General features: G+C 45.3%; 1 protein-coding gene across 3 annotated transcripts in view; it reads right to left on the reverse strand.

Moving 5' to 3' along the window:
- Window positions 1–27,050, reverse strand: part of FGD5 (FYVE, RhoGEF and PH domain containing 5) — a 199,498-nt gene that overhangs the window by 95,701 nt on the left and 76,747 nt on the right. For all 3 annotated transcript variants that reach the window (XM_077325309.1, XM_077325310.1, XM_077325308.1), the window contains exon 3: window positions 17,761–17,890. In XM_077325309.1, coding sequence (XP_077181424.1) covers window positions 17,761–17,890 — 130 coding nt within the window. The remainder of the gene's footprint in view (window positions 1–17,760; window positions 17,891–27,050) is intronic.

Raw genomic sequence — 27,050 nt, forward strand, 5'->3', positions numbered from 1 at the left:
TTTCCTTCAACTAAAAATAAGTACATTCCTAATTTAATAATTTAAAATATTATAGAGCAAATGGCACATGACATTGTTTTATTCTGGTTTGTCTTGTATCTTTGCTTGATGATCCTATAACTCAAGTTTGATACTAAAGATGCTGTTTGTTTTCATGAATAGGCAAACATTCCTTGTGTAACCAAAATGAATAAATCAACAATAGAGTATACCCCAGTATGAATCCTTCAGTTCAGAAATAGTGTTTAAATCATTCAAAGAAGAAGAAGAAGAAGAAGAAGAAGCAGTAGCTGCCACATTTCTGTATCATACCCAGGCTCAGATTTTGGCAAACTAAATGGAGATGCCAGTCCTGACATACCATTCTTCATATCAAAGTGTTCTTATTTGGTATCTAATAGGTACAGTCAAAGGGGCATACTTTGCTGACCAGAAGCCAGGGAGGAGCCATTCTCATATTCCAGAGGGAGGCAAGATGTTTAGGCAAAAACTAGCACTTTGAACTGTGTCTATCCTTATTGCTACTCCCTTTTGACCTGTTATCTGAAGAAGCCCTGATGGGCCCCTAGACCTTGGACCATGGACTACTGACTTCAAACTCTTTTGAATGCCCCTTGAGGTGAACTGTATTTCCAAAATGGAGTGAAATTTCCTAAGGACCCCCTCCACACACACACATCCTAAGAAAGATTCAGAGGTTTTGGAATTCATAGGTAACAACTGAATTTTCTGACTTGTGTCTAGAGTGCCCTCTGAGGGTTCTTGGCTGACCTAGAAATATTATTACTAAAAGTCAGTAATGCATTACAAGACTTGTTTTGGTGGGCTTTCAAATCTGCCAATAAATGTCAGAATTCCTGGTATATCCTGATATATCCTGCAGGCCTCTTAAAACCGTACTATTAGATGTCAACATGCACTAATTTCTAACAATTCACACACACACACACACCCCACATAGGGGGCAAGGTAAGAGGGGGGCAATCAGTCCGAAAGCAGAATTAGTTTTATGTTATATTTTGACACATCACAGTTCCCAGACAAAAAGTCACCAGTGCTTTAAACTGGCAGCTGACTTGTTATGATGACTCTATAAGGTTTTCAAGGCATGTGATTAAGCAGAAGCAGTTTGTCATTCCGTTCCTCTGCAAAGTCTTCCCTGGTGGTCTCCCAAGTACCAACCTTGCTTTGTGCCCAAGATCTAAAGACATCGGGCTATACTCTAACATTCCACATCCCAAGGGCCAGTTAGTAAAAAATAAAAATGACACAGAGTTATGGGATTTAAGTGGATAGCTGTGTGGGTCTGAAGTAGTACAACAAGATTTGAGACTAATGGCACCTTTAAGACCAACAAAGATTTACTCAAGGTGTGAGCTTTCATGTGCAGGCACACTTCCTCAGACAATGGGTACCTCAGAGTTATGGGACAGTGTGAAGGCAAATGTTTTCATAGTGGCATATGCTTTTGTGGACCAGCTGTCAGATGCCTGATGTGATTTCAGCTAGAATAGACAGATGAACACAGGAAAAAGTCCATAAGCACAGTAGTGCCAAAAGGCCAGGAAATTCGAGAGGTAGCAGCACTGGCCACTCCGCACGTCCTCTATTCATGGCTCAGCTCAGAGCTGCCAAGATGTGGAGCATATTTCATCGCTGGTCCAGGCCCACTCTCCCTTGTTGTATACAGTTTGTCAGAGTCTGTATTTCTATTAGTGATTAATTTGTCTTGAGCCAAAAGTCAAAACACCAGGACCCCCAGTGTCACACGGCCTGTCTAGGGCTACTTTTGAGACCGTGTCTCTAGGCGTTGCCTTGTCTTGTGTTGTTTAATTACTGTTTGTTTAACCAGGAAATGAACTCTGAGATTGACGACAGTGTCCGGAGACAGACTTCTGGGAACAAGGCGACGGAGGGAGGTCCGATTCCTCAGCCATCAAGGTTCCTAACACCCAACCAGGCAGTGCTTAAAATATGAAGAGCTGCTACCTCATCTAAGTGATGGGAGGGGGGGGGCTGCTCTTTAGCCTAGCAGTGAGGGCTATGTAAACTTCCTTCCCAGACTCCTGTTTCCCGGTAGCAGCCGAGGCTCCAGTCCCTGCTGTTAGTCTGAACTTTGGTGAAGCAATGGATCTGACAAAGTTCTGGCTCTCTGCCTATCCAAGCGCCACTGCTTTTAATAGCCTTATCTTCTTCAGAATCGAAGGGCTTTTCCAGATGAACTTTTTAAAAAACATGACTTTGATCTTTAGCACCATTCTTGTACTAACCCTGACCAGGGCCATGAATGCAACGCTCCACACTCACACAGTAGGCAGGGAAGCCGCCCACCTGCAAAGGACAGGACCCACATGGCTATTTTTAAAACATCAAGGGAGTAATGAATTTTAACAGTGGAGAGGTGGAGAGAAAAGTCTAAATGACTCCCCGCTACTCACTTTTAAAAACACATATGCAGGGCCTGGAGTTCATCCAGAATTACAGCTGACCTCCAGACCACAGTAATCAATTCTCCAGTAGAATATGATAGTATCAGAGGCTGCAGTGCCCCCCCCCCCCACCGCCACCAGGCACTGTTCAGGCCATGAATTTCCCAAGCCAGGGTTGGCAAATGAAAGTGTAGAGACTGGGAAATATAATGCCCAATAACTTCTCCCTCCCTCAAATATGCTGCTCAGTAGAGACAGTTTCCTAGTACAGAGAAGTTAGGGGTGGGGGGATGTATTTCTACTTGTTAATTATTACTTATTTATCATCCACCAGGTATATTCACAGCAGTTTCCAGAGCAGAAGAATCCTTCTGCCCCCCAGAAGCTTAACATGTAAAAATTGAGAGAAAGGAGTCAACTAAAGGAATAGGGAGAGGTAGGGTCGAGTCTGCACTGGGGATTTTATCCTCTCCAAGCCAGAATAAACCCTTCCCCTCCGCACTTTATTCAATTTCCATTTTGATTTGGGGCACTTTATATTTTCCCTCTGCAACATCCATGATCGAGTCTGTGATGACACTGTCTTTTCTTTGCAATATCTAGGAGTGGATATAACTTGCTACATCTGAGAAGCGAGGCCAACCACATGCCCATTAGACCCCTGCCCATCGTGGCTTCTAAAAATAGCTGACATAAGGATAAAGGGCCCACTCCGGGAGATAATCAACTTATAACGGGAGAATTGCCAGAGAGATTGAAAGAGGCAGTGGTATGCCCGTTGCTGAAAAAAACATCTTTAGACCCACGAGAGCCTGATAACTACTGACCTGTCTTGCACTTAGCGTTTCTGGGAAAGATGGTAGAAAGGGCTGTCGCAAACCAACTAACGGCATTCCTGGAAGAAGCTTTGGTCCTATACCCATCCCAGTCAGGCTTCCAGCCTGGCCATGGAGTAGAGACAGTGCTAGTTGCCCTGACAGACGACCTCCATCGGCAGTTGGACCAAGATGGGTCGGCGCTGCTAATACTGCTAGACGTCTCAGCAGCGTTCAACACAGTCGACCATGAGCTACTAGCTCGCTGCCTCATCAGTGCCGGAATATGAGGAACGCCCTTTCAAATGGCTGGAAAGAGGGTTGCAATAGCAGAGAAAACATCAAACCGCCAAGTACTTACTTGTGGAGTCCCACAAGGGGCGATCTTCTCTCCTATCCTATTCAACATTTTCTTTCATGCGCCCTCTTGCACAACTGGTACGAAGGTTTGGGCTGGGTTGTCATCAATATGCAGATGACACCCAGCTCTTCCTCCTGATGGATGGCTGTCCTGACTCTCCCCCAGAAACATTAGCCAGCTGCCTGGAAGCAGTGACAAGATGGCTCAAGCAGAGTCATCTGAAGTAGGGTTGGTTGCTTTAGCCCCCGAAGCAGCCGGTCTAGCCAGCGCCACGCCACGGGGCGGGGGGGGGTGAGGGGAGGTGCAGGTGTCAGCGTGCTAGCAGGCACACGCACACAGGTGTGGAGCTTGTGTGCGCCCACCACCGCACTGAAGCGAACGCCTCCCCTCCCCCCCTGTGGCGAGGTGCTGGCTGTGCCAGGAGAGACCGGCTGCTTCAGGTGCTAAAGCGCCCAACCCTAGTCTGAAGCTCAATCCTTAAAAGACGGAGATCCTGTGGCTGGGTACGAAGGGTCCATGCGAGGAAGCGTGCCTGCCCACACTGGATGGTGTAGAGCTCTCTACGGCTGACTCCACCAGGAACCTGGGCATGATCCTGGATGCTTCCCTCACAATGGAAGCCCAGGTCATGAAGGTAGCGTGGCTGGCATTCTACCATCTCCGCCAAGGCAAGCTACTAGCACCCTACCTGGACCCGGAACACCTAGCCACAGTGATCCATGGGACGGTCACCTCTAGACTGGATTTCTGTAACTCACTCTATGCAGGCCTGCCCTTAGCCTTGACATGGAAACCACAGCTCATCCAAAATGCAGCAGCCAGGATCCTCACAAAAACACCATGGAGATCCTACAATCCGGACCATCCTCCATCAACTGCAGTGGTTACCAGTTGAATTCCGGATCAGGCTAAAGGTTCTGGTAATGACCTTCAAGGCCATATGCAGTCAGGGCCCAGTATACCTGAGGGACCGCCTCCCTGCCTATGCCCCTAAAAGAGCTTTACACTCCGCTGCCACCAACTGGCTAATGGTCCCTGGCCCTAAAGAAGTCCACCTGGCCTCAACCAAGGCCAGAGCCTTCTCCATCCTGGCCCCCACCTGGTGGAATGAGCTCCCAGAGGAGATCAGGGCCCTGACAGAACTAAAGGGCCTGCAAAAGGGAGCTCTTCCGCCAGGCACTTGGCTCAAGGCCATCCCGTGAGTTCACAATCTGAGCCTGGGTTTCTCAGGTTTTAACATGCCACTCTAACCAGCACACTAGATTAGCTTCTATATCAATTTGGAGGCTGAATAAACACAGTTATTAGAGGTATGTAGAACAGAATATATATGTATCACAGAAATACAGAAGTTGCTATGGCATGATGGGAATTAATGCAATTTACCTAACCCAATACATCAGGGGTCCCCAACCTCCGGTCCACGGCCTGGTACCGGAGCACAAAGGCCATAGTATCGGGCCGCCAGCGGCCGCGCCTGCCTCCCCCCCTGCAGCGAGGGGGGGGAAGAGGCCGGCACGGCAGCCAGCGCGCCAGCAACGTAACGCGCATGCGCATTTGTGCCCCCTGGTGGCCAAAACGCGCATGCGCGGCAACTCTGTGCATGTGTGTTAGCGCCACCTGGTGGCCAAAACGCGCATGCACAGCAGTTCCACGCGTGCACGTTTTTGAGCAACTGCGGCAGCCGGGCCGCTGGCTCTCCCCCACCCCCAGAGGCGGTCCCCGACCAGATGAAGGTTGGGGACCGCTGCGATACATAGTACAAACATATATACTCAATAGCATATCACGCCTGCTTCCTGGAATAGCTGTGTGCACCCTGCTTCCGAATCATTCTTCATATATATATGGTACCAATGCATGTCAGGACCTATGAGCACCATCTCTTTTTTTTACCAGCTTCCTTAGATTCCAGAGTGAAGCAGTGAAGCACCACTCACTCTGACACTTTAGACAGGTCAGGTTTGCCACTGATATATGTGATGTCACAGAAAGAGAATCAGAGAACAGTAGAAAATAATACCAGTAACTTTTGTCTCCTGCTGTCTTTCTTAGAGAGCGTCCCACACCATCTCCAGGGAAATCTGTTTAATTATATACATCCTATCGAAAAAGCTGACTAAATTTGTCACTTCCTTAAGGGATGCAGAACAGTCCTTCCCCAGAACATAACTTATGTTTGAGGAGATTTTAAAAAATAAAGACGTGTGTGGGTCTGTTTCATTATACGGGGGTTAAAGGTTTACAAAACAGAATGATTAATGGACCTGGAAACCAATCCCACCCAGCAGGAAGATAAGAAACGGCAAAGACAATCTGACATGCCGCGACACACAGGCTGCTGCTGCTTGGCTCTTTGCAAAATCTTTGTGGCTGAGCTTGCTAGTTCCTTAATTGCAGACAGGTCTGTTCTGCATGCTGCAATTCTTCACCACCTCTGTTAGGGATGCCAGTCCCCAGGTGGGACCTGAGATCCCCTGGAAGAACAAGTAATCTCCAGGTAACAACAATCAGTTCTCCTGGAGAAAATGCCTTTGGAAGGTGGACTCCTTAGCTTTATACCTCACTAAGGCCCCTCCCCATCCAAAATGCTGCCCATTCCTGCTCCACACACCTCCCAAAGTCTCCAGGTATTTGCCAACCAAGAACTGGCAGCCCTAACCCCTATCCATCTACTCTGTTGCTGGCAGGTCACCTGGGTAGGGGGATAGAGAATGGTAATACCAGCAGAAAGTCATGCCATTGGCTCGGAACATCATGGGTGGGGAATTGATTGATGTAGCTCTCTGCCGCCCCTGTGGCAAGCATACCATTATAGGGGAGGGATTGGTTTTGCTGCCATGCTGCTATTTTTGGTAATGTTGTATGATAGGGTTTAATGGGGTTTTAATGGGGTTTTTATTAATGTGGGGTTTTTATATGGTGTAACCCGCCATGAGTTGGTGCTCTGAGAGTGGTGGGTAAGAAATTTAATAATAAATAAATACATTCTGAAGAATCCCTGCTAAGTATACCACCCACTGTTTGATAAGGGCACAGACTTCCTGTATGGAAGGAGTTTCCAAAGGATACCAGCATCTTTATAAAATATTAGTGTCAAATTTAACTTTTGGAATATTTGGCACAGGATGGTGCATTCTGAAAGCTTTTCCAGTTTTGTAGCCAATGGATCAGATAAGACTGCCTACCTTTCCCTGCAGAGACAGAAACAATGAGTACTCTTCACTAGGAGTACTGTGTTCAGTTTTGGGCACCCCAGTTGAAGAGGGATGTTGACAAACTGGAACGTGTCCAGAGGAGGGCAACAAAGATGGTAAGGGGTTTGGAGACCAAGACATGTGAAGAAAGATTGGGGGAGCTTGGTCTGTTTAGCCTAGAGAGGAGACAACTGAGAGGGGATCTGATAACGATCTTCAAGTATTTAAAAGGGTGCCATATATAGGATGGAGCAGAGTTGTTCTCTCTTGCCCCAGAGGGACGGACCAGAACCAATGGGATGAAATTAATTCAAAAGAAATTCCATCTAAACATCAGGAAGAAGTTCCTGACAGTTAGAGCAGTTTCTCAGTGGAACAGGCTTCTTCAGGAGGTGGTGGGTTCTCCATCTTTGGAAATTTTTAAACAGAGGCTAGACAGCCATCTAATGGAGAGGCTGATTCTGTGAAGGCTTAAGGGGGTGGCAGGTTACAGTGGATGAGCGATACGGCTGTGAGTGTCCTGCACAGTGCAGGGGGTTGGACTAGATGACCCATGAGGACCCTATTACTCTATTATTCTATGATTCTAATGATGAACAACACCAAGCTTCTTGTTCATGAAAAATGAACACCAAGCTTCTTCTGTTGATCTTAAGTTCTATACCAGCATTTAAGTCCATATTTTTGTATCCATTTCCATTTGGCCACAGTGGCTGCAGGTGGGTCACAGGTGGGTTAATTAAAAATCGGTAGACAATTATATTAACTAGAGTAGAATAAGAAGAGTTGGCTTTTATATCACCCCCCTTTTCATTACCTGAGGCAGTCTCAGAACAGTTTACAATTGCCTTCCCCTCCTCTCCCAACAACAGTCAACCTGTGAGGTAGGTGAGGCTGAGAGTTGAGAGAAACTGCTCTGTGAAAACAGCTCTAACAGCACTGTGACTAGCCTGTTATCCAGCTGGCTGCATGTGGAGGAGTGGGGAATCAAACCCAGCTCTCCAGCTTAGAGGCTGCTGCTCTTAACCACTACACCAAGCTGGCATAAGTAATAGGCATGCACCTATTATGGACCAGTATTTTTTTTCCTACCTAGAACATGTAAACTGAGACAAAAAAGAATAGCAGATGGATTAACATATACAAGGATTAGAGTTCTGAGAAGAGATCTATATTATGGTTTCCCTTGTCCTGATAGTTTCCAATCATCTTGGTGAAGAATATCTTATCAGCATTAAATCAGTTCGCTTTATCTGAGAACAAGTGGGCATACTCAATGGGTTGGATCTCATACAAGGACCTTGCAAGGTCAGTGCAAGGATCACAGATCTTCCTGTCTCTCTCCTCCCCACAGCAGCCTTATCCAACCTTGGGGAAGTTTATGTTTGAGGCTGTGGATTCTGCAGGTCAGGAGGCTGTAGTGGGGAGCAAGGGAAATCTACACTGTTTTCTTTTCCCATGAGCATATATCCAAGATGGAACAACCCCTTCACTCTCCCCATTGTAGCCTCCTGCATCAGGGAGGGAGTCCAGTGCCTTCCAGGAGAGAGTTTAACTACTAAGGTGTTAGTTGAAGCTCTCAGGTGTCATAGAGGTACAGTGGAGGCCTTACCCTTTCCTAAATACATTTAATCCCCTCCCCCCCCCAAGAGGTGAATTTCAAAAGAGCTTTGCTTCCTCTAAGTGAGCCTAATAAATTGACTAGCCTGAAGCTCTAAGGTCTGAACTGGGAATTAATACAGTCTGTTCTTTAAACAATGGAGCAGCTTTTGCTGTTGACCTTGAATTAATGTAGCTAATTGTTTTACAGGTATATTTACAGCAGTTGTAAATACATCAGTTGGTAATGTGCAAATTAAATGTGCAACTAGGTGTGCATTTCCAGTGCATGAAGCACATTCACAAGGCCATTCAAAGTTGGATGGAGATGGCTGTATCATTAACATACCTCTTCCCTTGACTCTGGCCAAGAGACCAAGAGGGTCCACAGTTAGATTCTTTTAAAGCCTCACCAAATTTTTGTAAAACACTTCCCCACCCCAACTGTTTAGGTCTGGGTACCTAGCAGAAATCTGCCACTGCCAAAAGATCTACTCTCCTTTGGCTTTCTTGGACACTGGAAGTACTGGGAGGGGTGAGAAAAAGAGGGATGAAGGTATGGACTCTTGCCCCTTTCTTAGTCAACCAGTTGAGGCTATCCTTTCATCACCTGGCTGTATCCTGTTTGCATAGAAGAATGGCTGGGCCACATGGGTGAGATTTTAAGCAGTCAATTCGCATTCTAGATCATTAAGAGACCAGATCTCTAATATGTAAGCATAAATCCTAATAAAACACTGATAATCAGGACCTATCAGAAGACAGATCATGAAAGACAGAATACCAAGCAAAGAAAGTAAAAGTTACAGGGCTAAATATGTTTAAAAGTGGATTAGCTAGAGTCATGGTGTCATCTGTGGCTAGGTTACTAGCCATGGTGACTGAAGAGAACCCCCAAATTCAGAGCCACCAAATCCCTGAATCACAGAGCCAGGAGGCAACATCAGGGGAAGGCCTTGGCCTCTATGTCCTGTTGTTGAACCAGATTGGCCACTGCATGAGACAGGACGTTGGACTAGATTGAACATTGGTTTGATCCAATAGAGCTCTTCTTATATTCTTATACAGATCTACCTAATTTTGAAAGAAAACCTCTATATTCCTCTCCCAGGAATGAGTTCATGGCAGAGCTTCCTAGCACAGCTTGGCAAGGCATGCTTACATATCAGCAACCTCATAGTCCATGCCAACATTTTTATCAATCATCACTCCATTTGGAAGGATCTTTGTTAATCCAGTCAAATTTGGGATGGGAAGGCTCAAAGTTTCCCTCCAAGCCTCCTCTTGACCAATCACTTCAAAAGTTTGAAAAAAGATTTTAGGGTGCCAGGACAAGAAATTAAAACTTATTTATCTTGGCTTCGAGTGCTGAACCAAATGATAGAATATGAATCACACAGTCTGTACCATTCCCAGACCATATGCCGCCATATGTTTCTCTCCTTCCCCTCCTGGATGAACTTTAGGATTTAACCCCCTCTATCCACAAACAAACCCATGTTAATCTGAGGTTCCTGTCATACTCTCATTACAGGCTGTTCCTGCAGGTAGTGGACATTTATCTGAAGCACTTTCTGCACAATCCTAAAGTCAGTTGTAAGACTAAGGATTGGATCCTATGATCCCCTAATACTAGGTCTGAATCTATGACCCCCTTCCACTAGATCTTTCTCTGACAAATGAAGACATCTTTCAACAAAAAAATACTTCTTTCCTTCATAAGAAGCCTTTCTCTATCAGGGGAAAAAAAACATCCTCCATTGAATGACTATGAAGAAGTCATAGTGGAATGGAGCCATAGGAGAGCCAATTCTCAGGCTCCTGGGCTCCATTCAGATATCATGATAAACCATGCAACTTGAGCTAGCGTTCCAAGCATAGAGGCAAGAGATGCTGATGCTCAGCAGACTGTGGTTTGAGAATTCAGTTGCCACATCAAACCCCAATTAGTACAAACTGATTAATAAACTAGCTACAACTATAGTTTGAAATCCCAGTTTGTTGCCAACTGACTAACTGTGCTTTGCTTCACTGTTTGCATGAGGAAGTCACAATGAAGTGGATTTTGATCAACACGTGGTTTACAGACCATGGTTTATTGTGGTGCCCAGCTAATAGCACAATCTTAAGCAGACTTGTATTCCTCAAACCCCATTGACTTTGATGACTAAGAACAGTGCTTACTCTGCTTCAGAGTGCACTGCAAGATCAGGGCAAGTTCAAGATATGTCAGCAGTAGGAACTCAATACTTAGCACCATGCCACTATTATCATAGCATGGCTCCGTCCATGTGTGTATCATATATACGTCCAAGCAATTGCTTTACCTTGTTGTTTCTCTCTGAAAAATAAATTGAATTTCCCCTTGGAGGAGAATCAAGCTGAATAGACATATGGGGGAGAATGTTCCTAGCTCTGTGTGTCACATTAACTTTTGTACTGAACCCCAGGCAGCAGTTAAGCATAATGAATGTTCCTTTTTTATTTCTTCTACCTCTAAAGGAAATGGTGAGCAGGCCTACTCCACAGCTGCAAATGACTTTCTATAAATCCAAAATCACACTTAATTGCTTCTATTATAATCTTTAAACATCTGTATCCTGAGTTTCTCCTATATAAACATTAGCATTATTGCTGATACCACATTAATCCAATTTCATCTTCACAATGAAATTTTTCGACTTTCCGGATATAACTCTCAGCTTGTCTGCATGAACATCACTTCCAGAGCAGTGGTTATCTTAGAGCCAAACTGGAGGCTGTTCGGGCAGCCATGTTTGTTTATTCCCTTGTCTCCATTGTCTACATATAAAACAGGCATGGTCTAATATTTACAGCTGAAGGTGCAGAGGAGCATGGTGAGCTGAACTTTCTCCATTCCGCAGACATAGGTCATTGTGCTCCATTGATTCAGGTTTTTCTCTCTCAAAGTCAGTTCATTTATGATGTTAGAGAAGGACTGGGGAGGAAAAGTACCTCTGTTTTTTGTTCTTTTTTTAAGTATAGGAAAGCAAGATAAGAAAAGGGAAAGCATTTAACTCCCTTTACCCATATTTAGTTTTTGTTGCAGAAATAAATAAATGTGTCTGTTTGTCAATCACTGGATTCCTATGACTGTCCCTCTTGGCACAGCCTTCTTGGGGCAGCTAACAACAAATATAATATACATTAATCAATAAAACCATTTAACATCAAAACATATCAAGTCACTGTAGCTGCTAGGTTGTTGATTTGAGCTCTCCACCATCCTACTTTGTAACTGGAACAGCGCAGAGCTATGAAGAAAAACCCTGCTTCCCCCTTCATGTCTAGCTTGGCCTTCAAAGTCTGCCGTAAAGCTGCAAACAGATTCATTACATGCTTGAAAGCAGTTGCAGCTCCACTCATATAGTAAAATTGAGCTAAAGTCTGAGCCACAATGATTTTTGCTACAAAGCTGCTGCCTTAGCATGGATCAGCAGAAATGCCTTTTCCAGTACCATATGCCAGCAAGTCCCTTTCGGGCTGATGTTATCCCTATCCATTGTTGTTCCTCTATATATTTGTGAAACAGCCTAGGGGTGGGATGTGTCTGGCTGCCCAAGTTGGAATAGAGCCAATCAGAATGCAGCCAGCTTTGCCCTGATTGGCTCTGCCCCTGCAGCTCCCACCCTCCGTCCCTGGGTGCTAGCCTCTTTGCTCTCAGACGCCTCAGTGCCTAGAGCCAACAGCAGGTAAGGGGAGAGGGCCCTGGGCAAAGGGTCATGGTGGAGGGCTTGCTAATGAGGGCCTCTTGTCCTGCTAGGCTGAGTCTCCTGGCCTGCTGACTGCCTGCTAAGGAGCTCTGTCCCGGCCCTGTTAACAAGCTGCCCAGCCCCCGCCCGCCCCACTTCATCCGGCTGCGAGCTGCGGCCCAAAGCCACCTTAAGCTGCCTGGCCTGGAGAGGGGGCCAGGGGAGGGGGCCCTTTCAAGTCCCGTTCTTAAGAACGGGCTTTGAAGCTAGTCTATATACATAAAATTGTGACCGTACACCCTGACAAAATGTTGAAGGTTCCAAAGCCTCCTATTGGTGAAATATGCCCCACTGAGGGCCAATTGTTGCTCTTGGTTAGGTTTCTGTACCGGCCCTTCCCTTCAGGCCTGCTGTGAAGGGAGCTTCTAACAACCCCTGACTGAGGCAAGGGACGTGTTTCTGAGAGCAACACAGGGGAATCTGTGGGCATGCATGGGCATTCCTTTTCGGGGGGGGGGGGAAAGCTTTTCCCTTCAGAAAAGTCCCTTCTCACTTAAAATACTGCTGTTGCCGGCCTCACTGCTGGAGGGAAGAGACAGCCAAGCCACACGTGTCTCTTCTCCACCACTCTCTGAACTTTTTAGGCCTACTGCACAAGGTTGTTGTGCAGATGAAATTGGATGCTGTTGCAGGGGTTTCATCCTGTTTCATCTGCACAACAACCCTGTGCAGTAGGCCTCACGTGTTTCATCTCCACAACAACCTGTATGGGAGGCTCAAATGTTTCTTTTGCACAACAGCAATGTCCATCCTCCAAAGCATTCATTTCTGCCTGGACTATAAATGTCTGAAGATGAGCCGTAATTCCAGAAGATCTCCAGGCCCCACCTGGAGGTTGGCTACCCCTAGGTTGGAAATATTCCTTGAGGTTTGGAGGTGGGACTTAAAATGGTACAATGCTTCAGAGTCCACCCTCTAAAGCAGCAATTTTTGCCTGCAGAGCAGACCTTTATAGTGTAGAGATGAGCAGCAGTAGTAGAGACAATGGCAGGAGGCTTCCAGGCTGAGGTTGGGATGGAGTGCAATGGAATGGGTGTAACTCACTTAGGCTGTGAGCTTTGGCAAGCCCTTGCCAGCAACAGTTTGTATTTTTGGTGCAAATAGACAGACAGATCAACTGGATAGCGGAGATGATGGTAGATGCTTGCAGGCTAAGGTTGGGGTGGAATGGTGCAGGTGTGTCCCACCTGGGCTGTGGGTTTTGGCCATCCCTTACCCGAAACAGTTGTTTTTTGGTGCAAACAGACAGAGAGACCACCAAGGGTCCTGCGAGTCTGGAAAATGCAGGAAAATCTAAATAAGGAATATGTAGACCCTGTAACTGTAAATGGTGAACAAGCAACTGGCTGGGGAGACATAGGGGTTTAAGTGAATGCTCAAGTCTGGCCTGATAAATAAAAATCAGTATTTGCCACGAAAGTCCTATGAAATAAATAGCATAAGTGGCCTAGAATTTCAAGTGCAGATAGCGAGGGGGCAGGTCTACCTACCCAAACAAGAGTAATTTCTTCTTTACTTGGAGCCAGAAATTGCAGGCACAGGGTGGGAAGTACTACCACTTCACTGGGAAATGGGAAAGCTATGGTTTTTCTTGACTGTTCTGCCCCTCATTCTATGATCTGTTCCCCTATCCTGTTTTGGCACACATCTAGATAGTTTGCTGTAAGAATACAATGGGGGACAAGAGAATGAGATAAGCTACTATGGGTCCCCTTGGAAGAGAAAGGGAGGGCAGAAATGCAGTAAAAATGAAGTAAAAATTTATATGCACACACAAAAAAATCACGGAAGAGCTAGACAAAGCATCCAGGGAAGATCAGGTTGGAACACCGGCATCTGCTTCAACTGCTTAATCAACAGCAAATCAAAAAGTATTCTCCAGGCTAGAAGCATAGCAATGGGAGAAAGGAGAAAACTTAAACCTAGAGTTCATGATGTTGCAAAAACTCTGTGGTGACTTTCTGCAGTGAGATTTGAAAACACCACATACTGATGAAGACCTGAGATTTAGGACTGCCAATTCTGGCTTGGGAAATTTGCAAAGATTTGTGGGTGTTTCTTGGGGAGGGTAGAGTTTGGGGAGGGGAAGGGAGTTCAGGAGAGATGTGAAGCCAACAACTCTCTTGAAACTGTTTATCACCACACTCCCACACATATGGTCCCCATGTTACATGGGGTGTGTTTTTGCCTGTTGTAACAATGAGGAGAAGGTACCAAGAGAAGTCATTATGGAGAAAAGAGGCCACAAACACAGAGGCACATACAAAAATGGGGTTAGGAAAGGAAAAAATGCAGCACTTGTACAGAGGAGCTGATATGCTTGCTGAAAGTGTTCGTGCCATTGAGTGCCTACACAGAAAAGAGTGCCTACACAGTTAGTGCCTGGTACTATATATACATGGATTTTTTGGTTCTGGGAATAAAAAAAAAGGATGAAGCAGCACTCTACTGAAGCATCCTTGTTATCTAAAAGTGGCCATTTAATGGGGATTCCATGGGGGAAAGCGAAAAGAAGCTTTGTCATCTCCCTCTAGCAATGTTTTCTAGTAAATTCACTGTTTAACAGTCTACAAAAGGCAAGGTCACCTTTGCACTATTCAGCTGAGTAAATATAGGCAGTGAAGAGGTACTCATGTGAAGGGTGGTCCTAACATGCCTCTTAGGTAGTTTCAGCAGGGGTGAACTAGAGAGAAAAGTCCAGTTATTTTAGTCTATATGAAGGGCAGCCATTTCTCTGAGGACTTTCACAGAGGTTTAAAAATGCCAGCATCCTCAGCTGGGACTGCTCTAGCCTGACACCATCTGCTAAAGACTTTTTTTAAAATCCAAATGTACAATTAAATTAAAAAGCAGACCCTCCAGATACATTTTAAAAGAAAGATAAAGCCCAATGTGACTTCTGAGATAAAGGTTAAACTTGCTGAAACTGGGAAGATAGAATAAAATGGTAATAGAGCAACAGGCTATATATACCATGGTTCCCTTGAATGCCTCCTTCATTTCTAAAACTCTTGGCTCACCAGAGCAGAGGATAAATGTTCATGTTCCTGTTAAATTACATGAAAAGACAGGACACTACCAAAATTCATGGGCTTATAATGTCTCATATAGCAGATCTCCCGCAAGTGGCCACAACTGGGTAGAAGTAGCAATAATACAAAGCACGTTTTCTGGATAAAGTAATAAGATCTTATCTGTGAGCTGATCTCATGCCTTTATTCAGGCTGATATTCCCTTGGGAGTTGGAAACCATAGACCCACCAGAAAAACATTTTAAAAAATAATTAAAGTTAGCCCTTGCTAGTAGACCTGCCCAAACACTGTTTTCACAAGATTAGCTCATTTCCAAATCCCTAGTACTATTTTTGGCATCCAAACCAACCTACATCTGCCAACTCTTCTTAAGTGACAGTTCACTGAAATTCGCTCTTGTTTTACAGCTACTTCATCTTGCTCTAATGGTTTCATGACTATGTTGGGTACTTGAACAATTTATTCGCATTTCATCATTCAACTGTTGCTTTTCGACAGGGTGGCGAAAGTTTCTATGGAATCTAAGAGGGCTTTGTCAGAACTGTTGCTGACCAAAAGTCACTCCGCCAACTTTATGTGGGGGCGTGAGGAATCAAACCTGGCTCTCCAGATCACAGGCCAATGTTCTTAACCACTATATCAAGCTGATCCCCATATATGCAATAACTAACTGTGAGAAGTATTATAAGACTAGAGATATACCGCCAGTTTACTAAAACCCTGTCAACAGTTTGTATATTAGTATACTATATTATAATGTTATATTACAACAAGGGGAACTTGGAGAGGAAATATCCTATTCCTCATACCAGTTCCCACTTTCCACTTTACTTAATCCCCTGGCTGTCTTCCCCTTTATTCTCTGTGTCCACTGACACCCCCCCACCCCAGTTTCCTCTTTCTGTCCCCCCCCACACACACACACACACTCAGTGCTCCCTCCGTTCAACTGCTTGGCCAGCCTTGAGAAAAGCCATTCCCCACATACACTGGCCCTGCTCTTGTCACTTGAGAATGCCAAGGCCTTTGACTACTGTAAAGTGTTGTGGGAAATCTCTCAGAAGTTGCATTGCCTTTTACCAAGTATCTTCTTCAGAGGTGGTCAAACTGTGGCCCTCCAGATGTCCATGGACTACAATTCCCATGAGCTAATGCCAGCGAACGCCCCAGCAAGCTTCCAGATTCCCTGGTACCCTGTTAAAAGGTTGTGATGGTTCTCATGAGTTGCTCTGATAACCTAAAATGGTCTTTGAGACCTTGAAAGAAGTTTTTGTGAGGTCTCTAGTATCAGAGGCCATTTTGTTGTGTGACATGTGTGCTTGCAGATTATTTTCGTGCCGTTTCAGATGCTTCAGTGATATTTGAAGGTCCTTTGACTTGACAGAATTAAACAAGAGGTTGTCATACTGAAAATATCAGAGGTGCCTATTGAAAGCCTCTCGGTTTGGTGCCTGAGGTCTTGTTATTAGAGCATATACACAGCTTAAACTGTAGCTGCTTAACAATAGCTTTATGTAAGCATATATGACAGTCAACAAGCAACGGTTCACTAGTGCACAGTTTTCCCATACTGATCATTTCCAGGAAATAAACATTTCAGGCAAAAGAGGGAAAGAAAGAAGGCAAAACGAGGAAACCCCATCTTTATCTTATTTCCCTCAGGGTTGCTGAAACCTGACACTACTCCAGAAAAAGGCTGCATTAGCACAGCCATGGATGTTGTTTTGTCATAACTATTCACATCCTGGATCTTCCTATCCAAAGACACATGAATTCTAGGAAAATTTCTCTTGAGACCCCATTCACATTGAGAAGAACACTCAAAGGATGTTCAGTTGGAAGAGGTATATTGCTACCATCCATCAGCAGTAACTTGTCAGGCACTCAGAGGCAGAGGTGCATCTAGGGTACAGCAAACAGGGCACATGCCCCGGGTGCCACTCAATGGAGAGGGCATGGGAGGGAGCCACAGATGCTGCAACCCTTGCCTGCCACTGGCAGCCCTAGGCACCCCCGCTCGCATCCCTGACACCCACCACTGATGCCCACTTGTCACAGTGGAGAGGAGCCCATAAGGGTTCCCTCCATTCATTCACCCTTTCAGCTATGCTACAGCAGTTGCAGCACCAGCCCCTTGGCAGGCCACAGCAGCTCCATGGGGATGCACTGAGGGGACAGCCAGCCCCTCTGCTGCTGTCTACAGGGAAGCAGTAAGTTGGAGTTGTAGGGAGGGATCTTGGGGTGTTTGGGGAGGGTGGGAAGGGGGTTCTTAATTATATTTTATTGGTTTACTGTATTTTATTGCTTATGTGAGCCTCCACAAACCAGCTGGCCTACCTAGCTCTGCATCACCAAACCCCACCCACCCACCTGCCCTAGGCACCAAATAGGCTCAGAGGCCCCAGAATTTAGTATCCATAGTCCCCCCCCCATCATGGTGGTTCTGGTTCCCCTCCTCCTCTTCTCTATGTATGCGTCTTTCTCTCTCTTGCCCATCACTTTCTGGAATATCTGCTCTGACAAATGGGTAAAGGGGGATAAACAGGCTTTTACCTTGTGGACGAGGCTGGAATCTCCCTGGTTACTGTCTTCATCTCCAGAACTTTTCTGTTCCTCATCTGACGTGACATCCTCAATGGGAATCACAGAGATAGGGCACACTTTGTAAGGCTCTGTGTAGGCACTGTGAACAAACAGAACATATTATCCTTTGGACACTCTCGTGGACATAAAACGTCACATTTGCTGTTTGTGGAAATGTTAAGTTTGGCAAATGTTAATTTGGACTGTCGTCTTTATTACCTCTGTGCACGGTCTAAGCCCCATGTTATCTATCCATCCATCCAAATCCAAAGCAAATCAGTTTTCTGTTTTGGATAACGTAGCCGAGGTTTCAATGAGGTATTGGGTTTATGGAAGAGAGAGGGCAATTTCACATCCTTTTGTACAGTCTCCTTAATTGTATGGATAGCAGTTTCCATGCCTCCTGCAATTTCAAGAATGGACTTTTCTGGAGTCATAAAGGAGGGCTGCGAGGAAGAAACCATGTACGGGTATCGGCATATTGGCCAACTTACAGACCAAGAGTTCCCATCACAACTCCACCTCTGCATGTTGTTTGAATTTTTGAAGAGTAAGTAGCGTATGGCTCAGCTGCTCATGATTTCAGCATGTTTCCGAGCATTCGGAAGACATTTTCAGTCATGTGAGAACTGAACAAATCCACTTGAAATAACCTCTCAAAAACAAACTAAAAAAGGAGAGTGTTAAAATCAGTGCTACATTTCTGGTATATAAGGTGGCTGAGCCAAAAGAGTATTCAATGGATTTATATCATATTCCAAGAAAGTCCTGGACTAATCATATAATACCTCAGGTAATAGCTCATAACAATTGTTAATGATGTCTGGAGTGCATGATGAGGCCATAATGGCTTTAAAATGAACAGCAACTGCTTAGGGAAGAAACCTGTGGCACATTTGCACTGGAAACATAAAAGACACTATGTAAATGCAAGTCATTATGATTCCCCTAAGCACTGCTGGAGGCAACTCATCACCTTTATGTTTCATCTTTTCTGCTACTTCCAGCCTTTAATTCAGCAAATAGATCCAGGATGAAGGACAGCTAAAGTCTTTCACTTCATTGGACACGGATGTGCCTGGCCTAGGTAGCACATCATTCACATTCCAGTAATTATGTGGTTCTGAATCATTTTACCTTGTTTTGCATAACTTGGTCTAACTTCCTCATTGTATCCCGTAATAAAATACTTCACATTTATATGGCACTTTTCAGGTGTTCAAGGTACTTCTATTTCATGATCTTGTCCTAATCCCTACAACAACTTCCTCGGACTCAGAGTGCTTGCACTCAAAAGCTCATGCCTGGAATAAATCTTTGTTGGCCTTAAAGGAGCCACTGGACTCTGATTTTGTTGTGCTGCTTCAGACAGACCAACACGGCCACCCACTTGGAACAACTCAGTAAGGTAAGATAGACCTCTTATTCCCATATTGTGGATGGGGGCTGGGGGTGGGGAACGAGGCTAAGAGAAAGTGGCTTGCCAACAGGCCAAAGGAGACATGGTGTTGCAAATTAGGGCTTCTGGGAGGATTTTAAAAAGCAAATTAGCACAACAATAGGGAAGGCAGCATTCCTATCATGTTTCTTCAGTTGTTTAAATTGCCCTTCCAAGGCTGCCATTAACGCCACAGGAGGGAAAAGGCAGGTACAAGTGCTATGGTGTTCTTTCCCCCCATGTAGAGCTAATTGTACCTATGATTTAAATCACAGAAGAAGGCCAGGAGGAAATGGTTAAACGCCTCCTTTTTCAGGCACCCTCCTCCTTCAACAAAGGTGCAATTAACCTATGTTTGGAGCAAGATTCTTGCTGAGCACAGATGTTCTCATATGCAGCCATTTTTTTTAAATGGCAATAAACAAGACTCTTCATATCTGTATTTATGCCTCTATTCTGTCCAAGTTACTAGGCGGCAGAAGTATTGAAACAGGAGGGAGAGCATGAGGCCCAGCCACATCTTGGTTCTGGTGTGCTATATGGCAAAAGTGAAAATGGCCTGGAAGAATTAGCAAACTGGCTAAGATCTTTGTTTTTAAACAACAACCCTAATTTCCAAAGTAACATAAAATTTCTCAGACTGACTAGAAATGTACATAGAATTACAGCCAACCCAGAAACGTTTTGAGGAAGACTAAGGAACCTTGTATTCTATGGCTTTCTCAAGGGTTAGAATGAAAAATACGTATATCACATTAATAATGTCAATGCATTTTTCAGATGACAAATGATTTAGCAAGACGATCTTTTCAAATGGGACTGGAATGAGATATGATGTTTCCTGGCATAGGTATTCGGTGCACACTAACGGTATGATTACAAACGCATCCCCTTTGCAAGCATTAATCTTCAGCGCTGATTATTTACGATGGGCAATATCTTTTCCATCTCGGAAGGCTATTATTTTTCCAATACAGGAATCTTAAGCAAAAAAAGCCGTCCAAATAGGGCAGTAGAATTTGTCAACAGGTTACAGATTTCTTTTGATCAAACGACTTACGAAGCTCAAGACAAGCAGAGACTAACACTGAGGGAAGGGATGCTTAGAGGTAAGAAAACGTTTTGGTGCTGTAGCTAAATACAGACTTCAGCAGTTGACTCATTCTTCATCTGGACACCTAAATAAGAGCAGGCCACGGAGATGCTTTTGCCATGGGATGAGCACTACATATCTTTCAATGCAGCTGCCATTGCTGGGCATTAGCATGGAATAATGCCATGAATGTAATTTTTGTTTGCCATTTTCATATATATATATATTTCATCTCAAAAGCTTCTTTTGTTTTAATCACACTTTTATGACATTTTTGCCTTCATTGTTGCTTTTGTTTCCATTGATTGAATGGGAAAAAATTCTGGCTTTAACTTTTGACTTCCACACAATTTAAATGAAACATTCAAATATTGTACCCCTCGTCTAACAGATCCTTGCCTGTCAAACTTTAGACATGCAGGAGAAAGACATGCATAGGCAATTACAAACACATGGGAATTAAAGGTAAAACAGAAGCAGGCACTAATGAAATTAATGGCATTTATTCACTGATATTCCCATTTGTTTTTATTAACCAAACTAAAGTAATTAACTGAGGTATGGTGGTTCTTTTTTCATTCATTTGGAAATTAATTGCACATTCTTACTGTCTGAGCAGGCAGTCAATACTAATAATACCAAGAGTCATATCTGGTCTTAAATTCTAGTGTATGTTGCAAGATTGTTGTCTAAAATAGCATCGAGGAAGGGATGTGTCAATGGCACACAGATAACCAGGAAAGTCAATGTGCAGCCTTAAGCACATATAGGTAAAGGTAAAGGTATCCCCTGTGCATGCACCCAGTCATGTCTGACCCTTGGGGTGATGCCCTCTAGAGTTTTCTTGGCAGACTCAATACGGGGTGGTTTGCCATTCCCTTCCCCAGTCATTACTGTTTACCCCACAGCAAGCTGGGTACTCATTTTACCGACCTCGGAAGGATGGAAGGCTGAGTGAACCTTGAGCTGGCTGCTGGGATCGAACTCCCAGCCTCATGGGCAGAGCTTTCAGACTGCATGTCTGCTGCCTTACCACTCTGCGCCACAAGGGGCTCTTTAAGCACATATACTTGTAAGTAAATTCCACTGACTTCAATAGGGCTTACTCTCTATTCAGTGCCCTCAGGATCGCAACTTGGGTTGGGTGCTTTGGTGCCCAAAGTGGCCGTTTGCACCCGAAGCAGCCAGCGCCATGACGCAGTGGGGAGGGGAGGCACAGGTGCCAGCACATGGACATAGGCAGGCACAGAGCTCTGCACCTGCATGTGTGCGCCCAAAGGCGTGCTGGTGGCTCCCCTCCTGCGGCATGGCGCTGGCTGCTTCAGGCGCAAACGGCCACTTTGGATGCCGAAGCACCCAACCCTAATCACAACCATGACTGACAGGATGGAAAAGTGGCAAAAAATGTTTATTATTTATTTTATTTATTATTTAAGCTTATTTCCTGCCACTCCCAAACCAGCTCGTAGCAGGCCATGATCTGTCCATATACAACCCAGTAAAACCCCGTTAAAACAAATGCGGACATACAATATACATACAATAAAACAGACTCCTAAAAAAATTATGGTGGTCTTCAACCGCACCAACTCCTCCCAAAATCTGTATAAAGGAGAGGAGTGGGGAGAGGAAGCAAGTGCTGCCCTCTTAGCACTGGGGGGCCCCATCAGATCTTCCTCACCATGTCAGCCTCAACCATAAGCCTGGTGGAAGAGCTCCGTTTTGCAGGCCCTGCAGAATGCCAAAGCTCCTGCAGGGCCCAGGACCGAAAAGGCCCTGGATGAGGCCAGGCGTGCCTCCCTGGGGCCAGGAACGACCAATAGATTGGTACCTGCAGAGCACAAAGCCCTGCAGGGGGCATAGGGCAAAAGGCTGTCCCTCAGATATGTGGGACCTAGACCGCAGAGGGCCTTGAAGGTCAGAACCTTGAACCAGATCCGGGCAGCAACTGGCAACCAATGTGGCTGCCTCAGCACAGGCTGGATATGAGCTCTCCAAGATGTCTCCATGAGGACACTAGCAACTGCATTCTGCACCAGCTGCAATTTCCAAATCAAGACCAAGGGAAGGCCTGTGTAGAGCAAGTTACAGAAATCTATTCTGGAGGTGACTGTTGCATGGATCACCATGGCCAGGTGTTCAGATGATAGGTAGGGCGCTAGTAGTCGTGCCTGGCGAAGATGGGAAAATGCCTGGTGAGCTAACTTCTTGACCTGTGCCTCTAAAGTCAGTGAGGCATCAATGGTCACTCCCAAGTTACTGGCCTGGGACATGATCATAAGTTGCATCCCAGCCAGAGTTGGTAGACCACCCCCCTACCACCCAGGACCACCATCTTGGAGGGGTTCAGTTTCAGGCGACTCTGCTCTAACCATTCAGCAATGTCTTCCAAACATCTGTTCCGGGGGGGGGGGCGGAGTCTGAATGGCCATCCATGAGGAGATAGAGCTGGGTGCCATCAGCATATTGATTACAGCCCAGCCCAAAACTCTACCAGCTGTGCCAGAGGGCGCAAAAAGAGGTTGAAGAGCATGGGGGAGAGAACTGTGCCCTTTGAGACCCCATAAGGGTGCGTCAACTCATCTCCCACTGCAACCCTCTGGGTCTGCTTGTGGAGAAAGGGACGTATCCAGCCAAGGTTTGTGCCCCATATCCCCATCCTGGAAAGGCAGTGGACTAGCAGTTCATGGTCAACCATATCAAAAGCGGCTGACAGATCTAACAGAACAAGCAAGGCTTCAATCCAGCTGGTGACAGGAGTCATCCATCAAGGCAGCCAGTACCATCTCTACCCCGTGGCCAGGACAGAAGCCCAACTGGTATGGGTTAAGTGCCAAAGATTCCTCAAAGAACGCCAGGAGTTGGTCCACCACGGCCCTTTTAACTACTTTACCCAGGAATGCCAAATGCAACACTGGGCGGTAGCTAGCTGGGTCCTGCAGGTCCAGAGATGGTTTCTTAAGAAGGCAAATCACTACCTCCTTTAGCAACTCTGGGAACTCCCCCATAGCCAGAGAGAGATTGACAATGTCCCTGAGCTGACCTTGTCAATGGACATTCAGGTCCAGAAGGAAATTCTTAGGGGAGAAACTTAGGGGAGCCATTCAGAAAATATTCCTATATTGCTGGCCTAAGAGGTAGAGCTGATTTTTTTGATGATCTGTTTGACTGTTCACTGACTCACTTGTGGCTATTTGCCAGGTTGCTTCATTGTCTTCCTTCCTAACCATGCGATGCATTACAACTGACTAATCATAAATTTATAGCTCAAAAATTAAATCCTGCCTATCTGCCATCACAAAGGCCATCTTTCTCACAGAGCCCAGTTGAGGTCTACTACTTCCCTATCCTTGCTGCGTAATTGTTCTGCTCAGCAGGTAATTGTTCAAATAGAAAATTAAATCTAGCCTAAATTGTATAAAACATGCTGAGGTTTTAATAAAGTCTGACCCATTGCTGTTTGTCTAACCCAGGCTTTCTCAGCCAAGGTTTTGTGAAACCCTGGGGTTTCTTGACAGGCTTGGATGGGAGTTAATTAATATATATATATTTAATTGGTTAAATATTTATTGGGTGATATAACCATATATGGTCATGTCAACCTCCCTTCCCCTCCCAAAATGGTCAATGATGGGCCTGGAGGGGGTGGGAAGGGGAGGGGCCCGGGGTGGCCTGTAGACAGCTAGGCTTCCTAACCATATTCTGCATATTCACTCTACCTCTGGGGTTTCTCAAAGCCTGAGGAATATTTTAGGGGTTCTCAATGGTAAAAACTTTTGAGAAAGGCTGGTATAAGTAGTCCAAAGTGACATTAATGGCTGGCAGTAGGCTTGAATCATCAGAATCTTAGCACATGTAGAGTTATGCAAAATCTAAGCACACCTATTTGGCAGATGTTTGAAGCTGTTTGGCACAAATGTGTTTGTACTTGCCTATGTAACTGGACCTCTTTCTCCTGCATGTCTAAGGGCCATTTCCCACGGCGATCTTTGTTGCAAATTGTTTGCGGAATGAAAAATCGCCATTTAAAATAGTGGAATTCGTCGTTTTGCACACCTGGCTTTGTAGTGGAATCAGTTGCGTTTTTTAGCGTTTCCCACAGGCTTCCGGTCTCGGCAGAAATCGCTAGAAAGGAAGCGCTATTGCCAAGCTTGTCCCGCCCCTGGCCGTCAAGCAGCCAATGGGCAGCCGTTAGCATGCTCCCAAACAGCCCCTTTCCCTTTAAGAAAGCTTTTTTAAAAAAAAAAACAGACCCATAGCAACGAATCTACGTAGATTCCTTGCACTGGAGAGACCCATCCAGCTGCCTAATGTGATCTATCGTTTGATTGTATGATCGTTGGCACGCTGCCTCGAGTGATAAAAAAAAATTCCCCCCCCCTTCTCACGGGCTCGATTTTCGGCTGAATTTATGTGTAAAAAATAAAGGGACTTTATTTCAGCAAACGGGCTTTTAAGTGGTTTGTGCTTAGTGACTAAAGGTGAAGGACTGAAGCCAGGGAAGCCTCTAAACAGAAAGAGGCTCGCCGGTGCGTTTATCCCCGCTCGCTCCGAGAAAAAAAAATGGCGATCGCTTCGCCGGAAGTTTGGAGGAGAGATCCAGGGGGAGGGACTTTGAAGAACCAGCTACAATGGTAACGCACAGGTCTTTAGCGCTACTGTTGCAGATTGGTTGCAGGAGTGTATCGCTATCCGGAGGGTGAATCCAGTTTTCTGGATTCCCCTGAAAGCGCCACAACGAAGCGCTTATTGCTGATCGGTTTCAGGATTGTTGCAGATTGTCGGTTTCAGGATTGTTGCAGATTGTTGACGACGTCGTGCGTTATGGCAAATTAGTAGCGTTTTCAATCGGCAACCATTGTGCTATTTTTAAGCCGTGGGAAATGCCCCTAAAATTTGACAGGCAAGAATCGCGTAGATGACAGGTACAATCTTTGAATGTTTCATTTAAATTGCGTGGAAGTCATATGTTATAGCCAGAAATTTTTCCCAGCTGGGTGACCAGCAACACTGTTGAACACAGTAAACCTTAGTGTTGAATGCATTCATGGAGAAATTCACAGAATCTCTAGCCTTGATATACTGTGGCACAACAGCAACACTGCTGCCTGCCTTCCTGAGATACGACAGGAATGGGAAACGAACAAGCAAACCCAAAGATTGAGGGTAAAATTATGTAGCAATAAGAGAGAAAAAAATCTTAATGGCCAATTGATCTGAATCACATATACATAACAACTTCAACAAAATAATGTACAGGGAAAAATAAAACTAAAAATAATCCAAAATACTGTAAACATGTATCAAACAACAGTTAAATATGCTAGCTGAAGATAACATGTGTTTCAGCGACAAAATCTTCATCTGATTCTACATCCAGCATTAGGATGCAGCCGCTTAGGAGGAGGAGGACCCTCAGTGGCTGCCATTCATCCTTCATGGTCCCTTTCTCTGCATAGTTCTGGCTGCTACGGTTCCCAGATGCTGGTCTCATTGACTGACGGGGCAAGGATACCACCAAAATTCAACACTCACAGTCAGTTGCTTTCTGGTGTCATTTCAATAAGGAAGGGCAAATGGGGTGGAAGAGGAGAAGTCAATGGCTCACAGGAGGAGGAAGGATTTCATGCAGAGGGCATCTCGCTCAGAGCTGAGTCTACCCTGTGAGCTTGCTGATTGTCTCAGGGCCATTTCGCACGGCTTCAAAATAGCACAATGGTTACTAATTGGAAACGCTACTAATTTGCCATAACCCACGACGTCGTAGACAATCTGCAACAATCCTGAAACCGACCCGCAAAAAGCGCTTCGTTGTAGCGCTTTCAGGGGAATCCAGAAAAGTGGATTCACCCTCCGGATAGCGATACACTCCTGCAACCAATCTGCAACAGTAGCGCTAAGGACCTGTGCGTTACCATTGTTGCTGGTTCTTCAAAGTCCCTCCTCCTGAGCCTGTCCTCCAAACTTCCGGCGAAGCGATCGCCATTTTTTTTTCTCCGAGCGAGCGGGGATAAACGCACCAGCGAGCCTCTTTCTGTTTAGAGGCTTCCCTGGCTTCAGTCCTTCACCTTTAGTCACTAAGCACAAACCACATAAAAGCCCGTTTGCTGAAATAAAGTCCCTTTATTTTTTACACATAAATTCAGCCGAGAGGGGGGGGGGGATTTTTTTTTTATCACTCGAGGCAGCGTGCCAACGATCATACAATCAAACGACAGCTGGATGGGTCTCTCCGTTGCAACGAATCTACCTAGATTGGTTGCTATGGGTCTGTTTTTTTTTTTTTTTAAAACCTTTCTTAAAGGGAAAGGGGCTGTTTGGGAGCATGCTAACGGCTGCCCATTGGCTGCTTGACGGCCAGGGGCGGGACAAGCTTGGCAATAGCGCTTCCTTTCTAGCGATTTCTGCCGAGACCGGAAGCCTGTGGGAAACGCTAAAAAACGCAACTGATTCCACTACAAAGGCAGGTATGCATAACGACGAATTCCACTATTTTAAATGGCGATTTTTCATTCCGCAAACAATTTGCAACAAAGATCCCCGTGCGAAAAGGCCCTCAATTTCTCTGACTCCCCCAAACCAATGTAGAATCTAGCTACTCTCGGGGAAAGCAAATGCATTTGATGCAGAAGGTTCTCAGTTCAACCCATGCCATTTCCACTTAAAGGATTTCAGGTAATGGATACCGATAAAGACCTTTTTCTTCCTGAGGCCCTGTGAGGGAACTGC

Source organism: Paroedura picta, chromosome 3 (assembly GCF_049243985.1).
Source record: "Paroedura picta isolate Pp20150507F chromosome 3, Ppicta_v3.0, whole genome shotgun sequence".
NCBI lineage: Eukaryota > Metazoa > Chordata > Lepidosauria > Squamata > Gekkonidae > Paroedura > Paroedura picta.